The sequence below is a fragment of the Notamacropus eugenii genome, chromosome 4, assembly GCF_028372415.1.
Source record: "Notamacropus eugenii isolate mMacEug1 chromosome 4, mMacEug1.pri_v2, whole genome shotgun sequence".
NCBI lineage: Eukaryota > Metazoa > Chordata > Mammalia > Diprotodontia > Macropodidae > Notamacropus > Notamacropus eugenii.
Genome location: NC_092875.1, coordinates 63070439 through 63089322, shown reverse-complemented (window position 1 = coordinate 63089322; position 18884 = coordinate 63070439). Strand labels below are relative to the sequence as shown.

The following is an 18884-nucleotide window of genomic DNA, read 5'->3' as shown; positions in this document are numbered from 1 at the left end:
TCAATCTTGTGGAAATGAATGTTGAAAACTAAAAATAAATAAATATATAAAAAAGAAATGATGACAGGAGTCATTTTAGAAAAACATGGCAAGACCTATATGAACCGATGCAAAGTGAAGAGAGGAGAACCAGGAGATCACTGTGTATAGCAACAGCAATGTAACGATGATGATCAACTGTGAAAGACCTGACCAGTTGGATCAATAATCCAAGATAATTCCAAAGGACTCATGATTAAAAAAAATGTTATCCACCTCCAGAGAGAGAACTGATGAATTGTGAATGCAAATTGAAGTATAATTTTCTCTATTCTTCTTGCTTTTTTGGGAAATTTGGCTAATATAGAAATAGGTTTTGCATGATTTCCCATGTATAATTGATATTTTGCTTGTCTTCTCAGTGAGTGGGAGAGGGGATTGGAAGAAGGGAAAGAATTTGGAACTTGAAATTTAAATAGAAAGGAATGTTAAAAATGTAAATGAATAATAATTTTTTTAAAAAGTAGAGGGGGGAGAAATAATCTCACTTAGAGAAAACTTGGAGAAGAGGGGAGAAGACCAGGCTAGTTATTTTCAAGGCTAAGAAGGGCAGTTATATAGAGGAGAGATTAGATTTGTTCTACTTGGCACCAAAAGCCAAATCTGGGAGCAGCTGGGTTCAGAGAAGCAGAATGTTCCAGGGAGACAAATTTTGACGTGATAGAATAAGAGCGATAATGATGAACAAAGTGCTTTACATCTATTACCTCACTGGAGCCTCCCAGTGGCCTTGATAAGTCATTCCCATTTCATAGATGAAGAAACTAACCTGAGGGGAAGCAGTGTGTTTATATCTAGTTTCGGAGACTGGTTTTGAACCCAGAACTGTCCTGACTTCAAGGCCAGGACTCTTCCCATCATCCCACCCCATCTCCTAAAATGAAGAGCTTTCTAAAAGTCAGACCTATTCAGGAGTGGGAGGGCCTATGCTCAGGAAGCAGTGAATGGTTTTCTGGGGTATTATAGAGATATAGTCCTGACCCACAAATAGGGAAACTGACTCTCCCAAAGTGGCATAGCTAATAAATAGTAGAGCTGGGGCTCCTACCCTGGTTTTCTGGGGCAGCTAAGGGCAGCTTAAACGGCTTAGTGGATAAAGTCCTGACCTGGAGTCAGAAAGACCTGAGTTCAAAACCAGAGTCAGTCACTTAATTAGTGCGTCACCCATGGCAAGTCACTTAACCTCTGTTTGCCTCAATTTCCTCATCTGTAAAAATGAGGATAATAATAGCACCTACTTCCCAGGGTTGCTGTAAAGATCCAATAATTGTAAAGTGCTTAGCGGAGTGCCTGAAACATACTAAATGCTACATAAATGTTAGATGTGATGATGATAACTTCAAATTCTAGGCTCTTTCCACTAGGAGAAGGGAAGCAGCATTTACATAGTCCCTACTATGTGCCTGCTCTGTGCTAAGTGCTTTACAAATATTACCTCATTTGATCGAGATCTCCATTCAACCTGATCAACTTTAGATCCAGTTCTCCCACTTTGGCCTTACCTTCTCTCCATTTCCACTTGCCCCCTGCCCACGTTCCAGCCACTCAGCATCTTCAGAGTGACTCAGTTCCTGGAGGCCACGGGTTGTCTTTTGACTCTTTTTGTGTCTGTGGCACTTAGCACAGTGTCTGGCACATAGTAGGCATTTAATAAATGTTCGTTGGCTGACTGATGGTCCCAGAAATGCTTCATCCATCACAAAGCTGCACAGCCAGGCAGAGGTCAGTAAGCAGTATTGAACTGACAGTTTATGTTGCAAACGAGCAGATTAATAAACAATATGGTCCCAGTACACACAGATCACTCCAAGGCAGAAGGGTTCTAGAGTCTTTGGTCAGCCAGGTCTTCCTGTTCCTTCCCTCCAGCAAATGGTAAGTCAGGAATCTGGAGAGAACGCACAGGGCACAGCTGATGGGATGAGCACAAATTCAGGTCCCTGTTTTTTCAGGACTTGACGCAACCCAGGCTTAGGGACCCAATCAGAATCTACCACCACCATGTGGGCCTCCTCTCAGCCCACCCTAATAACTTCTTCAATAGAAACACAAACAAGGAAAAACAAAGCCGCCAACACGTTATTATTACGGTTGATTCAATCCAGAGGATTCGTCACCGCCCCGTAATTTTCTTCTCCCATTGTCTCCTGCAAGAGGAGAGTAAATCTAGTTGTTTCTAGCTATTTGCCTCCTTCAGTACATACCCCCAAACAAAACAGCTGGCTCATTTCTGTCTGGAGAACACCTGGGGTCAAAAGAAAAGGGAGGGAAAGAAAATGGGAAATGTGTGTGTCTGAGGAGTCTTGGAAGTGTTTAACTCAAAGGAAGGAAATTTGAGAGGGACCATGATAGTGGGCTTTAGGGTAAACAAGGTCATATAATAAAATGAGCTCCCAATTTGGAGCCAAATAACCTGGATTCTGCTACCTACTGTCTCTATTACCTTGGACAATTAATTTCTTCTCTCCGTGCCTCAGTTACCTTCTTTGTAAAATGGAATGGTTTGGATCACACAATCTGATCTCTAAAGTTCCTAAGAATCTGAAAGGGTGTCATGCGGAAGAGGGATTAGATTTGTCCTACAGAACAGGAGTGAGGAGGAAAAACAGACAAGAAATTGGTAATAATTAAAATGGCCCCGAAGTGCTGCCTCTGGAGAGAATGAGCTTTCCATTAAGCCTGGAAGATGAGTTATCAAGGATACTGTAGAGGGGGTTTTCAGGTGGGTACTGATTGAACCAAACATACTCTGAAGTGCCTTCTAGCTCCAGGATCCTGTTCCTAGTTGGTGCTGGGGTAGGGCTGGCCAGAGCACTAGAAGATCTAGGTTTAAATGTCACTTCTCACACTTACCAAATGACCACAGGCATGTTATGTAATCTCTCTGAGCCTCAGTTTCCTCAACTATGTTATGACTGAGACTTTGGAAGAGGACTCTGAGTGCTGAGAACTGGCCTTTTAAAAACAAATGGCCTCCTTTCTGGGCCGGCCAGACCCCTGAACTAGCCAGGTTTCCCTTTGTGTAGGGGTTGGCCTGGATGGCTGCTGAGGTCCCCTGGGAGTCTGGGTTTCATAGTTACCTGGGGAGCAGTGGAAAGAGTCTTCAGGGGCAGATGACCCAGGCCCAAACTACCTTGGGCAAGTCACATTTCCTCTTGGAGACTCAGTTTCCTTAATAGCCAAGTCAGGATAATAATCTCTGGCCAGCCTCCCTGCCTCCAGGAGTCCCTGGGAAGCCTGAAGGAACAATGGCTCTGAAATACTTGGCATCCAAGAGCTCCATAGAAGTCAGCTCTTTGTACCATTTTCTGAACAGAATCTACCTGCAGGGCTCTGGTGGGTTGGGTGAGTGGCCCTCTCTTGCTCATGACAGCAGCTTCTATCAAGCGGGGAAAGATGATGTGTGTGTCTGTCTCCTGAGAACCAACTGAGCTAAGTTTGGAGAGGTTGGTTCCTCACAAGAAGGTTGGCCAAGAAGCCCTGGCAACCCAGGAGAGGGATAAAGAGGGATGGAGTTGCCTTTGTGGAACATACACCTGATGAAATCAGATCATCTAAGGCATCCAGGGGCCTGCACACACATTGCAGGAAGGGTCTGTGATGGAAGAAAATGTCATCTTTATTTTCAGTAACCTCTAATTGAAATTTACCATTTCCCTCCCCTGTTGAAAAATATGATTCTTAGAAGGGGCCCCATAAGCTTCACTAGCCTGACCGCCAAGGGGGTCCAGGACACACAAAGCTGCTTCTTTCAGAAACCCTGATCTTTAGATTTAAATATTTAAATGATAAAAAAAAATGTTGACTTTTATATAGCATTTTAAAGGTTGCAAAACACTTTACTATATACATTGCTTCATATGATGCCCACAACAAGCCTATAAGGTAAATAATTGTGGGTAGGGTCCCCTTTTCACAGATGAATAAACTGCGGCTTAGAAAGGTTAAATGATCAGCCTCCATGGTTCTCCCCTATGCTGAGGTTGTCCCTTAGTCTACAGCACAGTATTTCCAGAGTGTCCTGCCACCATCTTGTATATTCTTCTTGTCTTCCTCTAGCTCTTCAGATAGAAATACCCTGGCAAAGCCATTCATTTCCGGCATAATCCGACATATCCCTGAGAGATTAGGCTTGTTTCCCTCAGTGTACACCATAGACATTGAGGTCTGCCCCTCCCCACTGCCTGGCCAAACAATCTCTGTCCTTGACCCTTCTCACCCCTACCATTCCAACTCTGTCTAGAAAGTGAGCTCCTCATATGGAAATTTGTTTTGCTTAACTAAGCAATATTTGTCATAAGGATTTTCTTTTTCTTTTCATTATGGGGGAGGTGGGAGGAAAAAAATGTCTAATTATTGAAAACAATTTAATTTTTTAATCCTTTTTTTTTTTTTGCAGGAAATTGGGATTAAGTGACTTATCCAGGGTCACAAAGCTAACAGCTGACACCTTTGAACTTGGCTCCTTCTGACTCCAGGGCTGGTGCTCTACCCACTGCCACCACCCAGTTGCCCTGAAAATAATTTTTTAAAAATTTAAAACAAAACTAGTTTCCTTAAGATGCTCCTTCATTTTTATATCTCAACACCAACTACAGTGCCTGACACATAGGCTCAGATTTAGGGATGGAAGGATCTAGGGGACAGTGACTCCCCCACCCCCACTCTTTTCTTATTTTCCTCCTCCACCCACTCCAGACTCCATTTAAAATGTCCTACTCTGAGTCCTCTAAACACATTTTGTGCTTCCTGGACTATGCCCCCCCTACAGACACACCCCACTATGTCCTCTGCTCCTTTCCTATTGCACTGTCCATTCTAGTCCTGGCTCCACTGGAAAGCCTCCTGGCCTCCCCAGTCAGGGCCACTGCCCCACTCTCTCCCCTTGGTCTTTCTATACAGAACAGCACAGACTGTAGTTATTGACCTCCACACTTCCCTCACTGCCCAGCATGTTCTACAGGCCCAGGCTTTCTTTCCTCATCTGTGCTTGTGTCTGACTCCCTTAGGAGACAAATTCCACGAGGGTAGTCATCTTACCCAGATTTTGTACACTGCCCTGCAGCGTACTTCTTTGCACACATTAGACACTTAACGTTTGCTGAATAAATGCTGAATGAAATGGTAGCGGTAGACTGAAGTCTCTGGGCTCCTGGTGCTCCTATGTATCTCATTTCCCTTTGGGCAGGAAAGGGGGCAGATTTCAGCTCTTTAACAATCAGTCTAAGGGGTGGGCACCCTCCCACCTTGTGAGTCAAGAACCTCCAAAGCCTGTCCCTCTCTTACAAGGGGGTTTGCAGCCCCCACGCAATGTTCTGCCTCAGAATCTCATTCCCTTTCCAGAAACTTCTGGAAAAAAATATTGTAAAACAGACATTTCTGCTTCCATGGGCTATTTCACTTGAAGGGAGTTATTGAAAACAATGGAGGGACTTTGACACGGCCCGATGCTTCGCCAGATGCTTCTTCCCAGTCACCTCTGCTCCACATCAAGCCTGGTCTCCTGCAGCTGTGTGCTTAAGGTGCGCCTGGCCCAGGTACTCTGGCTTTCAATTCAGTGAGCACTCCCTCTTTTCTTGTTCAAACAAAGGTCATCCCCATCGTTTTTAAAAGGAACTCTCCACTGAGATTCCAGTGAAATGTGGTTCTGGTCCCATTCTGCTTGTCATTTCTATCACAGATGAAGAGAAAACAGAGACGAAAAGTATCTAAGCACAAAACTGGGACCAGAGAATATGAATGCTTTGAAATTCTCTACAGCCACAAGTGAACAGAACCATTTTTAAACCGAGAGCCACCTGAAAGCTCATCTAGTCCAACCTCTTTGTTCGAGTCTGGCACAACTGGCCTGCACATAATAGGAAGGTACTTAACATTTGTTGGATTGAATTTGTATTTGGACTCAGAAAAATTGGGTTTGAGGCTGAGCTGTAATACTTACTAGCTAACGGAGTTAAGTTCCTTAAACTCTTCAGTTCCTCATTTATAAAATGGGGATAACAGCCCCATTTGACCCAATGCTGGATCATGAGCCCCCACTCTTTCTGCTATGTTAGGTGAATGTCCAAGGTTTGAGCAGAGGAAGTGGCAGATCCCAAATCGGAAAGCCAGCTTTTCTAGCACCCATGGCAAGCTCCTTTCCATAACACTATGTTGCCTCTCAGACAAACGAGGTGACATAACAGGTACCAGCAACTCTAGCTGCAAACAGCTCTAGACACAACTCCAGTGATTAATGCTGCTGGCTGTGAGCAAGGAGGAACCATCAGATGGGAGGTTTCCTTTCCATTTTAACTATAGCAGAATGAAGGAGGCCAAGATCCTATAAATTCATTAAGGAAGGAGGCATGTCCCATTCCCTCCTTCCACATTTTTAAAGGGGAACCACATTTTGGTGCTTTAAGCCTAAGTCAGTAGTTCTGTCGCCATGATTCTTTGTTTTATGTGGGCTCCTAGCGAAAGGAGAATACAGGAGAGAGACAATAGGAAATGGAGGAGGGCTGGGTTTGGCAGAGAGGAGGGGAGAGCTGCAGGTATGAATAGCAGCTAGTTTGTTCACAGCTGGGTAAACTAAACACATCATTACACAATGGTGAAAGGGCTCGTTTTGTGGGGACATGTGCACATGCATTCACACACATATTTCCAGACCCACATAAAAAATACAAAAGTATAATTTGGTCCTGGAAAGAAATTAATATTCACTCGTTAGTACGTACAGCAAATAAAACAGAGAATTACAAAACCAAATTTTTAGAGTTGAAAAGGACCTTAGAGATCATGTAGCCCCACCCCCCCTTTGTTTTACAAATGAGGCCCAGAGAGGTGAAGGGTGGAGGAGGCTGACCATGGTGCTGGGCCTGGGTACTTCCAATCAGAACTGATCAAACAGCAGAAGCACCAGTAGGGAAGCTGGGCCAGCTCTGCTGGAGAAGTTGTCTGTGCTGATTCAGATGATCCAGAGGGTAAATAGGCCAACTGTAGGGAAGGTGAGCTTCCAACAGGGTAAACAAGCTTCCTGGCAGTCCCAAGGTAACAGTCCCCCAGTGACTTGACAACAGCTCCACAACTGTATGGAGGTGAGTGGAGGCAGTTCTGCCCACGTGGTTCCCTCCTCCAGGGGTTGAAAGCATCTTCTGAGTCTCTGATCCAGAGCAGGGAAAGAAAAGAAAGCAGCTAAGAGACACCAGGGCAGATTAATCTGTAACTTCTCATAAGCTAAAGAGCAAACAGATCCTCTGGACTGGAGAAACTTGCTTCTCCAAGAAGTTCTTAAGAAGCCAGAAAAACCCACTCACAAAATTCTTGTTTGGCAGGCTTTGCCCATTTCACAACACAATGCCACCTTGTGATGCTGTCACACAGGAAGTGGCACAGGTAATTTTCCATCAGAGCCTCTATTTCTATTGTTAGACTCCTTAAGGCAGAGCCTGATCCTCTGCCAGTCTTCAACAAAAACCCCAAGTCAACCCTTAGGAGCTCCCCCCATTCAGCTGCCTCCAGGTCAGCCTCTGAGTCTCCCCTCAATTCACCTGGTGACATGGGGACTGCTCAAAGGTATCAAAGAATTGTGGTCACTGGTCATTATCTGAGGGGAGTTTAAAGAACACAATAAGTACTCCAAGGCCACATTGTGCTTTACTCATTGAAGTGTAACAAAGAAAGAAGGGTGTATCCTCCTCCTGACATCTAAGACAAGGATGCTCCAAGCATGGAGTTCTTAGAGCTGTCTCAGGAGAGTTGGGTCCGACAAAAACATATCAAAACATCTGAACACACAAAAGCACTAACTCACAGCAATATCTAACATCAACCCTGGGGTTTAGGAGCAAAGTTATGAGGAATAACAGTCTGGAGGGCAGTTCACATAAATATCTATTTACAGCTGCCCACTAATTCTGAAGAAGAGCCACTACTGAGCTCTGTATTATTTACAATGATCAAAAGAGCTTCAAAAGACAACTCTCTAAATCCCCAGGCTCCTCTGTGAGGGTTAAGGAGGGGAAACAAAAAGGAAGGAAGCAGAGTAGAAAGTCAAAATCCACCTGCTCCAAGGGTCATTTCCTTCCTGGGGCTTATGCTCATTCAGGTCTAACTGATCCAAAGCAGTCCTGAAACTGGAGAGCTGCTATTTACATCCTGGAAATAGTTAAAAGTACCTAATTAGTCTAAGTTGGCACAACTCCTGGTCCTTGATAAATAACTGTGGCCGAAGCACTGAGCTCGGGAGCATGTGAAAGATCAGGGTGGGAACAATGGACACACCACTAGGAAAGTAACACAAGGCCCTGCTGCTGACACTGGGCAAGGACTGAAGTCACATCTGGCCAGCTTTGTCTCATCTACTGAGGGAATGGATAGCAGAAGAAGCTTTTGTGAAGCAAAAAATACCCAAAGGAAAGCATGTGGGTTCTCTGAAGTGGAGGTCTCCAGAAGGAAAGACATCTTTCCTCTTCATGGGCTGGAAGAACAACATTGTTGCAGTCTGCCTCCTTTCCTCACCCTCAGCCATCCATGAAAAGAGAGGAACAAATACTGGCTGAGTAGTTTCTATTAGTGCTGACAGCTGGTGAGGATGGCACCAATAACCAGGGGTTAGAACTGATTTAAGGGACTATGGTTTAAGTTAGCTTAAAACATAGAACAGACTGTGAGAGCTTAATGGGATTAGAGATTTTGAATGTCAGAGATTAAAGGGAGCTTGGAATGAAGAATACAGACGATTAGCCCTGGAAGGGAAGTTAGAACTTGTCTGACTATTAGGACGAACAGCTCCTTTGGTTCATCTACCTCTTTTTACAGATTAAGATGCTCCTATTGTGGTAGTCACCTGCCAAAGAGGCCCATAGCGAGCTGTTGGCAGTGTCTGGCCTTCTGATCTCCAAGACCAGGACCTTTCCCTCAAAGCAAAAATGAAAGGCAAAGTTTAGTCCCTGAAAATTGGATCATTGGGAACCAAGCAGGACAAAGATGCCTCAGGAGTGGATTCTTCTCACTGGTTCCTAGGTTTCAGTGTAGCAAACCAACAGAGAGCAGCTCTAAAGGCTGGAACTACAGGAACCTCAAGTCTGTCTCAACCTACTTCCCAGGCCCTTTTAACCCCAAAGAAGAGGGTGCAGTTAAATTGTCGATTTGGGGTTTTGGTGGAGTTTTTGTTTGTGGGGAATATGTGACGTGAACAAATAGGCCAATCCTGATCCCAAGAACTATGGAGGCAAAACATAAAGGAAATTAACGAGGTTGCAAGAGTTAGAACTGCCAGGCTGGGCCACTTTCTAATCAGCTTTCTGGAAGCTGTGCCAATCACAGTCTCCAAACCAATTTATTCCAACAAAGATCAATTAGCTCAGGTCTTTGGTGCAATAAAACCAAAAGTTCTCTGTACACAGATATTTACTGATTCTCAGTCAATAAGGATGCCTGAGCCATGTCTTGACAGTATTTGAGGAGCACAACCTCTGTTCTCTCTTGTCTTCTCAGGTACCTCCAAGGGCACATTATACCACTCATGCCTTCCTGGTAAAACCAGGTGACAACCAGGTACATGGCTGTGGCTGGGTCCTTCATAGATCTCATCAACACCTCCTGACTGACTGGAATAAGTTGGTGGCCCCGAGTCACCAACAGGAAGGAAAATTCCTGTGAAATTAGCAACAGAGCATGAAACAGAAAACACAACGGTTGCTCAAAAGTTGATAATCTAGGGCAGGAAGGAAAATGTGTGCAACCCCCCCTTCTCTTTTTCCTATCAGTAGTAAACACAGAACCTTAGCAAGCAGAGCACACTCTACCTAACGGCTGGTAAGTGACCTTAAGCTGGGCTGCTTGCGAGCAAAGTGCCTAAGCAGAAACTCTATTGCACTCCTGGTGACCTTGGCTATTGGGATTTTCTACCTAAACGCTACCAACAATGTCTTTACTGGATCACCAAGGCCAGGATGGCCAGAACACAGTGAAACAGAGAAAGAGGAGACTTCTGAGGGGTCGGGTCTAAATCAGGCCAAAGACCTAAAATATTCATGTGTTAATGATGCTGATTCTAACCCAGGGGACAGGGAGAAAGGGAAAGAGAAAGAGGAAGGGGAGGGGGAAAGGAGGGGAGGGAGGAGAAAGGAAGGGAAGAGAAATGGAGTGTCTACATGTATGTTAACTGCTGAGTGTTAACCTAATCTGTTTCTCAGCCTTCATCTCAACTTATGTCTCTTGTCCCCTTTGAGTTCTTCAGTCATGAGATCATGTTGCTTTTCATCAAAAGTAAATAGTATCACACACAACTGATATATATACACGTTGAAGATAATATTACAACCTACAGGAAAACTCTCTGCCAGGCCATAGATACCTTCAGAATGTCCAGCTCTAACTCATAAGCACATACAGGCAGCCCACATGCTCAGCACCACCTGAAGGCCCAACGTGCAGGGAACAAGCAGTTGAGCAATAGGCTTGAGGAAACACACCCTCTTCTGTACAAGCTGCTCACGGTGGCAGTTCTTCCTCTTTGCTGGGTGATGGATGGGAAAGTGGGGGAGAGCAAGGAGCATCCTTCAGATTTAGGCTCTACCTTTCTGGAGCCTCCATGGAACGGTTGGAGTGCTTTAGTGAAACTTTTCTCACTGCATCTACCACTTGAAGAAGACCAGTCCTGCAAGGACTGCATAGCCCAAAACCAAAAAGAGAACTTTCAAGAGACGATCATTCTTGTCTTCTAACTCTTTCACCAAAATTTCAAAGAAGGTCACAAAAAGGAAAGTTCCTCCTGCAAAGCCCTGTAGTAGCACTGAGGCTACACTGCTGGCCACACCTTTGGTCCTTTCAATGCCCACTCCAATCCCGATGCCCAGAGGGATCATCAAGCTCACTGTGACAGCCAGCTTGGCTGCATCTCTCATTGGCAATGAGCTCTTGGCCATGTTGATCCCCAGAGCCACAGCCACTAATGTCTCATGAATGGCCACACCGACAAACAAGCTCATGACCTTGTCCCCCTCCTCCTGCAGGCCCAAGGCTAAACCCTCAAAGATAGAATGGGCAGAAAGAGCAAACACGAGGCTGAAGACACGGAGAGGGCTGGAGCGGGAGAGTTCTTGAACATTTAAGCCATGGCCATGGGAGTGATGACCATGCTCGGGGTAAAAGTTGTGTCCACGGGAGTTTCCAATAAAGGGGCTCTCATATTCTGAGTCACTTCCCACATCAGATCCTGCATTGAAGGTCTCTAGGTCAATGAATGAGGGCTTCTCCTTTCTGAAGGTCAAAATGACCTGTTCCACAAAAACAGTCATGAAGAACCCCAGAAGCATAATGGTCTCTGCTAAGGGATAGTCTGTGGTGATGTTTCCAAGTTTCAGAACTTCTTGGAGCTGAAGCAAAGGACAAAAGAAAAACCATAAAAGACTTAGAAGTAAAACAGTTTTGTCTATCTTCATAAAAAACCAACACGTGGAAGTCAACCTCATCACAGCATCTGAGACCAAGGCCACCATGGCAACAGATTTAGTTTGGGGAAGAGACCATCATGGGACATTTGTTCCTTCATCAAACACTGACTGACCCCTAATATGTGAGACACTGCAGAGAAGTACAAACCTCTATGCTTTAGGAATTAGCCATCTAATAGGGGGAATAAGAAAATACCAAAGTAACTAGAACACAAGGTAACGTAAGATAATTGTAGCTAGTAATAATAGTTAACAGTTGTAGAGCACTTTGTTTGCAAAGCACTTTACATCTATTACTATGCCTCATTTGATGAATGACTGAATGATATGAACAAGGAAGGCTTCATGGAGGATGTGGCTTCTGAACCAGACCCTGAAATGCTAAAAAGATTTTAATATGGATAATTTGGGGGAGGGGGCAAGGCTATTCCATGATCAGAGATAAAAATGACAAGTTATATGCATAGGATAGTAAGTATGCAGATAGTGTGTGGATAGCAAGTGGACCATTTTGGCTAGAAGGGAAAATTCATTTAGGAAATTAGGAACATGTAAGACTAGAAAGATGGGTAGGGTCTAAATTGTGGAGGATCTTAAATGTCATGCTAAGACAGCTTGAGTATGGCAAGGCACTGAAGAGTTTTAAATGGGGTCAACATACTATTTTTTAAAATTTACTATGACAGATGAGAGGTGAATGACTGGAACCAGGAGAATAGCTAAGGTTATTGCAATAATCCAGGCCTCAGGTGAAGGACCTGAAGCAGGACAGGGCAGTGGGAATACATACAAAGGGGGAGATGAAGGAAGGCAATGTTAGCAGGGTTTAGTGACTGACTAGATGCAGAAGGTAAGAAGTCAAAGATGGCTCTGAGGTCTGGAGCCTAGATGATTTCAAAGTTTACCTACAGATTTCAAGACCGACAACATAAAAAATCAAAGGCTATTAAAGTCACTGACTTTCATAGAGAAATAGCCCAGGGGGAGTCTAGTGGTGATAGAAAAACAGCAACAACAACAAAAAAAACAGCTTGGTTACACTTTCCACATGTGGTTAATCTGGGATATTTCTGTGGCAAATTGATGCTCTAGAGAGGAAAGCAGGAATTCAATTCAATAAACATTTTTAACCATCTACTGGGCAAAATACTGGAAAAGGAGCTAGGGGCCAGAATACTGTGCTAGATACCATGGGAAATATTAAGATGAGATAAGACAATCCCTGCTGTCATGGGGCTTAGTCCAACAGAGAGATAAGAAATATATGTAAATAACTATAATACACAAGAATAATATGTGAGCAGATAAGGATTTTAGAAAAGTGCAGCCACACATGTATCCAGTAATGCTGACATATTCTCATTCCCATTGCAGGACATCCAAAGGAGAGAGATCCCCCTAGTTCTACCAGCATTCATCCTCATGTCCTGTTGAAAACCTTGATGAAATCTCCCAGTCCTCAACCCCTTTGGTCCCATACTTTGAACAGGGCTGAACCACTCATCACAAGAATGGCAAACATCAAACTATGGAGGACATGATAGTGGAGATGGGGTGTCAGGAAGACATGCTAGTGTCTCAGGGAGAACGGGCACCTCTGGGAACAGAGATAGAGGAGGGCACAGGCAGAGCCTTGAGTGACATTCCAGTTATCTCCCAGGAAACTCTTGTCATGATGGGGCCAAGGTAAACAGTGGAATCAAGTGGCAGCTGACTTCACCAGCACTTCCCTAGTCAGGGAGAAAGCAAACATGTATGTGGTGACAAAAAACAATAAGTGAGTTATCAGAATGAGCAGCTCAATACAGGGAGAGGCCAATCGAGGCTCCAACACTGTAGCAGTAGCAGGCAGGACATCTGCTCCTGGAGCTTCCTTAGCTCTGGGTGTCTCTGCGACATGGGGAGGCGTTCTCTGGTGTTTTTGTTGGTCTGGGGTCAAGGCTCAGGCTGCTCCACACCCCACATGCACATCAGAATTAGGGAAGTAAACAATGAGGAAAGGAGATCAGAACCAGAGAAGAGATGCCTAGTGAATTATACCCACTGAGCTTCCCTTTAATCCCCTAGGGGCTGGAAAAGGTACCTCTTAGGAGCCAACATCAATAACATATAGGCTCAATTGTTATCATCTTTGAACTAGGTTGAACATTCCATGGAGAATAAGAAGATAAATCTAGAATTCTGCTAAGTATTTACACTTCCAAACTTAGCTTCCATGATTCTTCACCACGAATGCTCCATGTTGGCTAGGACAGTCTCTTCATTGTCCCTCTTCAAACACAGAGCTCATTCTGACCTTGTTCATGCAGTGTCCCTGACCTGGAAGTCTTCTCTCCACCTATTCAATTTTACTGCTCTTTGCCAAGACCCAGTTCCAAGTTCCACCCCCTCAGGAATCTGACCCTGAACTCTCCACAGCCTATAGCGATCCCTTCTTCTACAGTCCTTTTAGACTTATTGTCTGCTCAACGCATTTGGCATCACATAATGACTAGTACTGTTACCATACTCTGTGTGTGTAAGCATGTGTGTGTGTGTGAGCTACCCAGATAAAAGATAAACGACTCAAGAGCAAGAACCAGATCTCAGAATATGAAACAAAGAAGAGAATGTTTCACATAGACAGAAACTTATAAAACACAATGCCAGAAGTGGGAGGGCACTTAGAAAACAGAACACACAATGTCAGAGGTTGACAAAACCTTGAAACACAGAAAATAAAATGTCAGAAATGGAGAAATCCTTAGAACACAGACTATACAATGTCAGAGGTAGAACAAACATTAGAACATTGAAGACAGAATGTTAGAGCTGGAAGGGACCTCCAGCTGAAATGGTCCTTGTGAGCTCATCTACAGTTCAGGAATCCTCAAGCTCTTAGGAGGAGGAGCTCCTGTTCATTTCCCTGAAACCATAGGATCACTAAGGGAAGGGAAAGAAGCATGTACAGGGAAGGGCCTCCTCTGGGGCTTGTGGCTGACAATAAATTCCTTGGGCAGATCTGAGAAGTGGCTGCCCACTGCACGCTATGTTCCATTCCATGCTGGGAACCAGGACAACCTGAGAAGGAAATGTGTCCACAAGCACAACTTGGAGGTCTGACAGCTAAGCTTTTGGAATCTGCCAGCAGATAACTGTGTACTGGTTAGGGCCTGACCTTAGTCATGGAGTCATAAACTGGGCGTCAGAAGAGATCTAATGGAAGCTGAAAAATCCCCTTGTTTTAAAACCAGGGAAACTGTGAAGCCCAGAGAGGTTCTGCACTTTGCCCAAGTTGGTCTTGTGTTCTTTTAGATCCCTTCTAACATTATGCTCAGAGTTAAGCACATAGTAGGTGCTCTGAAATCTGCTGAATGAATCATTGGGGGACATTTGGCTGAAAATCTCCATAGCTGCTCCATCCAGTAAGCAAGCATTCTTACCTTTTCTCTCACAGCAGGGAGCAAGGCATTGAAGCAGGTGGCCAGGAAAACACCACCTCCGAAAGAATTGCAGAGAGAGAGGATTTTCTTGGAGCGGTGGGCTTTCTCATAATCAGCTTCAATGATCTTCACAGGCAGGATGGAGCCAAGTAGCATGAGGATAAACACCCCCACCAGGCAGAGCAGTTTGGCTACTAAGATCTTTGTCATGTTCACAGACAGGAATGTTGCACCCACCGGTCTCCCAATCGAAATGTAGCAGAGGCCAACACTCTGGAAGTGCTAAAGGCTCCAGAGCAGCATCCAGGGACACATGCTTCCAAGTAGCAGCTGTGAATGTCAAGCAAGTAAATATTAAGGCTACATATTCTCCAACCACATGTCATGAGGAGTGCATCAACTCCAAGGGATAAGAAATGACTGCGTTTCTTGCCATCTAAATCCCTCCACTAAAATGCTATTCCAATTCCCTATGATAACATAGAGGAGATCTGGGCTCTCAAAGGGAGCCAAAGCAGCAGACTGCAAATTTTATCCAGTTCTATCAGCCTGGAAAAGCTTTGGGCATGAGCCCAGGGAAGAATTATGTACCTGTTAGCCAAGCGAAATCCAGAAAGAGAGATGCATAATCAGACTGGTACTGGGACAATGACCTTTTTTGCATCTGGTAATTTGTAGGTGATGGTGTGCCATCTGAATTAGTAAAGGGAATGTCCACACAATGAAATTAAAGATCTTCAAAGTATTTGGTGATAAGACACATACACAGACAAAGATAACATAATAGAAGCAATAAGAAGACCAGAAAGTGTGTTGGACAGAGACTGAAGGAGGACCAGGGTTTGAATGGAACAGAAGTCATGAGATCAGGAGTAGATCACATGATCTTATGGAGCCTTGTGGATTCCTGCTCTTGTAAAATAGGGATGACATTCTCTGCCCTGCCAACTTCACGAGACTGCTGTGTAGAAAAATGCTTTGTAAACTACGAAGCAATATAGAATTGGGTAGGATAAGTGTAAGGGAGTATGAAGAGATCACAAAAGGGAAAAATAAATCCCAAGGGGCATCATGTACAGGTGTGTAAAGCACAGCAATTCAGGAAAGGAAGTCTGAATCCCTGAGCATGCAAAGGGAACCTGGCATCCAATGGTACTGAAGGAGGACAGGGCATATGCAACAGTATAACTGAAAGAGCCCTGAATTTGGAGTCAGAAGCCTGGAGTTCAAGTCTTGCTTCAGGCATTTATATCGATGTGAATCTGGGCAAGTTTCTACCCCTCCATGGGCCTCATTTTCTACCTACACAAAAGAACAGCACTCAACTAGATCATTTCTAGTTCACTTCCAGCTCTAAAGCCTATGAAACCGTAAAGCACTATAAAAGTATGAGTTACGATGCAAACTGGAATATGAGGAGTGCATAGGGAGTATAAAGTGTTGTGAGGCTGGATAAGGGAGAAAGAATATCCAGTTAGGGCGGTGGGGGAAGGGACAGTGGGAGAAAATTTTCAATAAGACCCCATGGATGACTAGAACTGGGCTTTGAAGGATAATTCATGTCAGATATGAAAGGCTGACTACCACTTCACAAAGGACAAGCAGTGAGGGAGGCCTAAGCCTGAAAAATATTGCAGGATAACAGAAAGCTGTGAGGTATACCACAAAGAGTACAGATTCAGAGTAAGACTTTGATGTGAGTCTTGGCTGTCTTAGAAACTAAAAGCACCTGCCACAGTTACCTGTGAGACCTTGGACATGTCCCAATTGAACCTTAGTTTCCACATCTGTAAGATAAGCAGGTTGGAACAAATGATCTTTGAAACTCTCTCCCATGAGCTTGGAAGAGTTTCAGAGTTAGGAGGACTTTAAAAACCAATCCCACCTCATTTTTCACCAGGGCAGAAGCTGCTACTCAGACAAGCTAAGGTATCTGTCTGCCTTTTAAGCCTAAGTCTTTATGTCTGCTGTAGAGGGTTGTATGTAAAGCGCTTACAACTTTAAAATGTTAGATGAATGTCAAGTTATCACTATAATTAAGGGAATGAATACTAAACTAGGAGTCAAGAGCCCTGGATTCTAATTTCAACCCTGAAATTAACAAGGGCAGGCATTTAAATGTTTATTGATTGATTCTGGACAAGTCCTTTAGTCTAAATGAGGGGGTTAGATAAAATGATTTTGACTTCTCCTTCCAGGTAAGCAACCTTGCACATATAATAGGAAGACTGCTGGCTTCAGAGTCAAAGTTCCTGGGCTCACATGCTGTTTCTACCAGTTAAAATTATGGTGACCTTGTACAAGTCACCTTACCTTCTCTGGGCCACAGTTTTCTCCTCTGTACAGTGACAAGGATGTACTAGTCCAACCAAGCAAGCAACAAGCATTGATTAAGACCTTACTATGTATCAGGAACTGAGCTAATAATTCCTTGGGAATAGAAAGAAAAAAATGCCAATAGCCCCTACCCACAAAGAGCTTATATCCTAAGGAAAGAGACACTTCAAGTCCCAGCTAAACTGCTCCCTTCTCTACAGGAACTTACCTGATCCCCTTAATCCTAGAGCTGGATTCCCTCTGATGCTTATCTCCAACTTATCTGACTTTAAACTGTGAGACCCCTGAGAGCAGGGACTGTCTTTTGACTTTGTATCTCCAGCACTTGGCTCAATGTCTGGCAAACAGTAGGTGCTTAATAATTCACGCTACAATGTAGGATTGGATGGCCTCCACCACACTTATTACTTTCCACTGTTTATTGACTGACTGACACAGTCACATTACAAGATGTATCCAGAATAGATATAAAGTAACCTTACAGGAAAAGACACTAGCGACCGAGGGGACTAGGAAAGGCCTGCTGTTTAGAAGGTGGCACCTTCTCATTATTGAGGAGGTACTTAATGCTTTTTTAATAAATGGAGAACCATGCACGGTCCCTTCCAGCTCTTCGTCTGTGAAGCTACGAGAGGGTTCATACTTTGCAGTGTGATCGTAGGGTTATGGGCTCTGGATTTGGAGTCAGGGGGACCTGGACTGACATGTCTGGGTGACCTTGAGCACAGTCTCAGAGCTGAAAGGAAGCTTCTAGTCCCACCCCCTCATTTTACGGAAGAAGAAACTGAGGCCCGGCAGCGAGGGGAATGAGGAGTCTCCGGCCTCCCCCTCGCGGGGTCTCCGCTTCCTCCCCAATCACAGGGTCTCTCCCGCTCCCCTCCCCCACCTCGCGGCGGGGATGAGGGGTGGGGTCGGGCCTGACAGCGACGAGAAGAGGCCAGAGACCCAGGCCCGCCGACAGCTAGCGGAAACGGTGGGTCTGGCCCCTCTGGCCTGGCTCCCTCGGCCCGCCTCCTCCACAGCCCCGGCCCGCGGTCTCCGCCTCCCTCCCCGGCCGCCCTCAGGTCAGCGCCGCCACTTACTTCTCACCAGAAACAGCGCCCGGGGCCAAGTCGCCGCCTCCACCATCGGCGGGCCAACGCCTGGAATCCCGCCCCGTTTCGGCTCTTTGCCCCGCCCCTGTAGCCATGCCGCCATCCAATTGGTGGTTTTTCACGCCACAAGAGGAAATCTCGCTAATCATTGGCTTGAGTGACTATCAATTGCACCCTCGGCCCGCCCACTCAAGCCCTCGGTCGAATGGGGATTACGGAAAGGGGTCCCCCCGCCTCAGGGTTGCAGAGTGCTCAGAGGAAAAGGACCCGGAGAGAAACAGCTACCTGTAGGGAAAAGGTTCTGAAGGAGGGGGTGCGGTTAGACGCTTTAAGAACTGTCCACGAAAGTTGGTGCTGAATCTCCCTTGAACTCAAGGATCATCTCTGAGCCTATCTGCAGATTATTTACCCAAAGGGCTAGCCTACCGCAGTGTTTGGATGGGGGAAGACTTCCTTTGGAAAAATAACCACAAATAATAGTTCACATTTATATAGACTTGAAGGCTGAAGGAATTTTTCTCTTAGAAGGCAGACTGTAAGTGAGAAGAGCAGGT

The 18884-nt window shown here is 44.9% G+C and overlaps 2 protein-coding genes across 2 annotated transcripts in view; both read right to left on the bottom strand.

Annotated features, from left to right (window-relative positions):
- The window catches only part of DIRAS1 (DIRAS family GTPase 1), a 34703-nt gene extending 28999 nt beyond the window's left edge, over positions 1-5704 (bottom strand). Inside the window, exon 1 of the mRNA XM_072601438.1 lies at positions 1542-5704. Within this exon, the coding sequence (XP_072457539.1) occupies positions 1542-1591 (50 nt within the window). The 5' untranslated portion in view covers positions 1592-5704. The remainder of the gene's footprint in view (positions 1-1541) is intronic.
- A 1373-nt stretch (positions 5705-7077) lies between these two features.
- SLC39A3 (solute carrier family 39 member 3) lies at positions 7078-18411 on the bottom strand. The gene is made up of 4 exons (XM_072601437.1): positions 18319-18411; positions 14900-15229; positions 10379-11399; positions 7078-7180 (listed from the first exon to the last, which is right to left on the bottom strand). Exons 2-3 carry the CDS (start codon positions 15107-15109, stop codon positions 10659-10661), a joined length of 951 nt encoding a protein of 316 aa, XP_072457538.1. The 5' UTR covers positions 15110-15229; positions 18319-18411; the 3' UTR covers positions 7078-7180; positions 10379-10658.
- Between the last annotated feature and the right edge of the window lie 473 nt (positions 18412-18884).

What these genes read in the sequence shown, in the direction of transcription:
- SLC39A3 (XM_072601437.1), bottom strand. Translation starts at nt 15,109, where the DNA reads ATGACAAAGATCTTAGTAGCCAAACTGCTCTGCCTGGTGGGGGTGTTT. An exon ending in TCCCTGCTGTGAGAGAAAAG is followed by an intron (nt 11,400 to 14,899) that starts GTAAGAATGCTT and finishes CCTTTGCTTCAG; the next exon opens with CTCCAAGAAGTTCTGAAACT.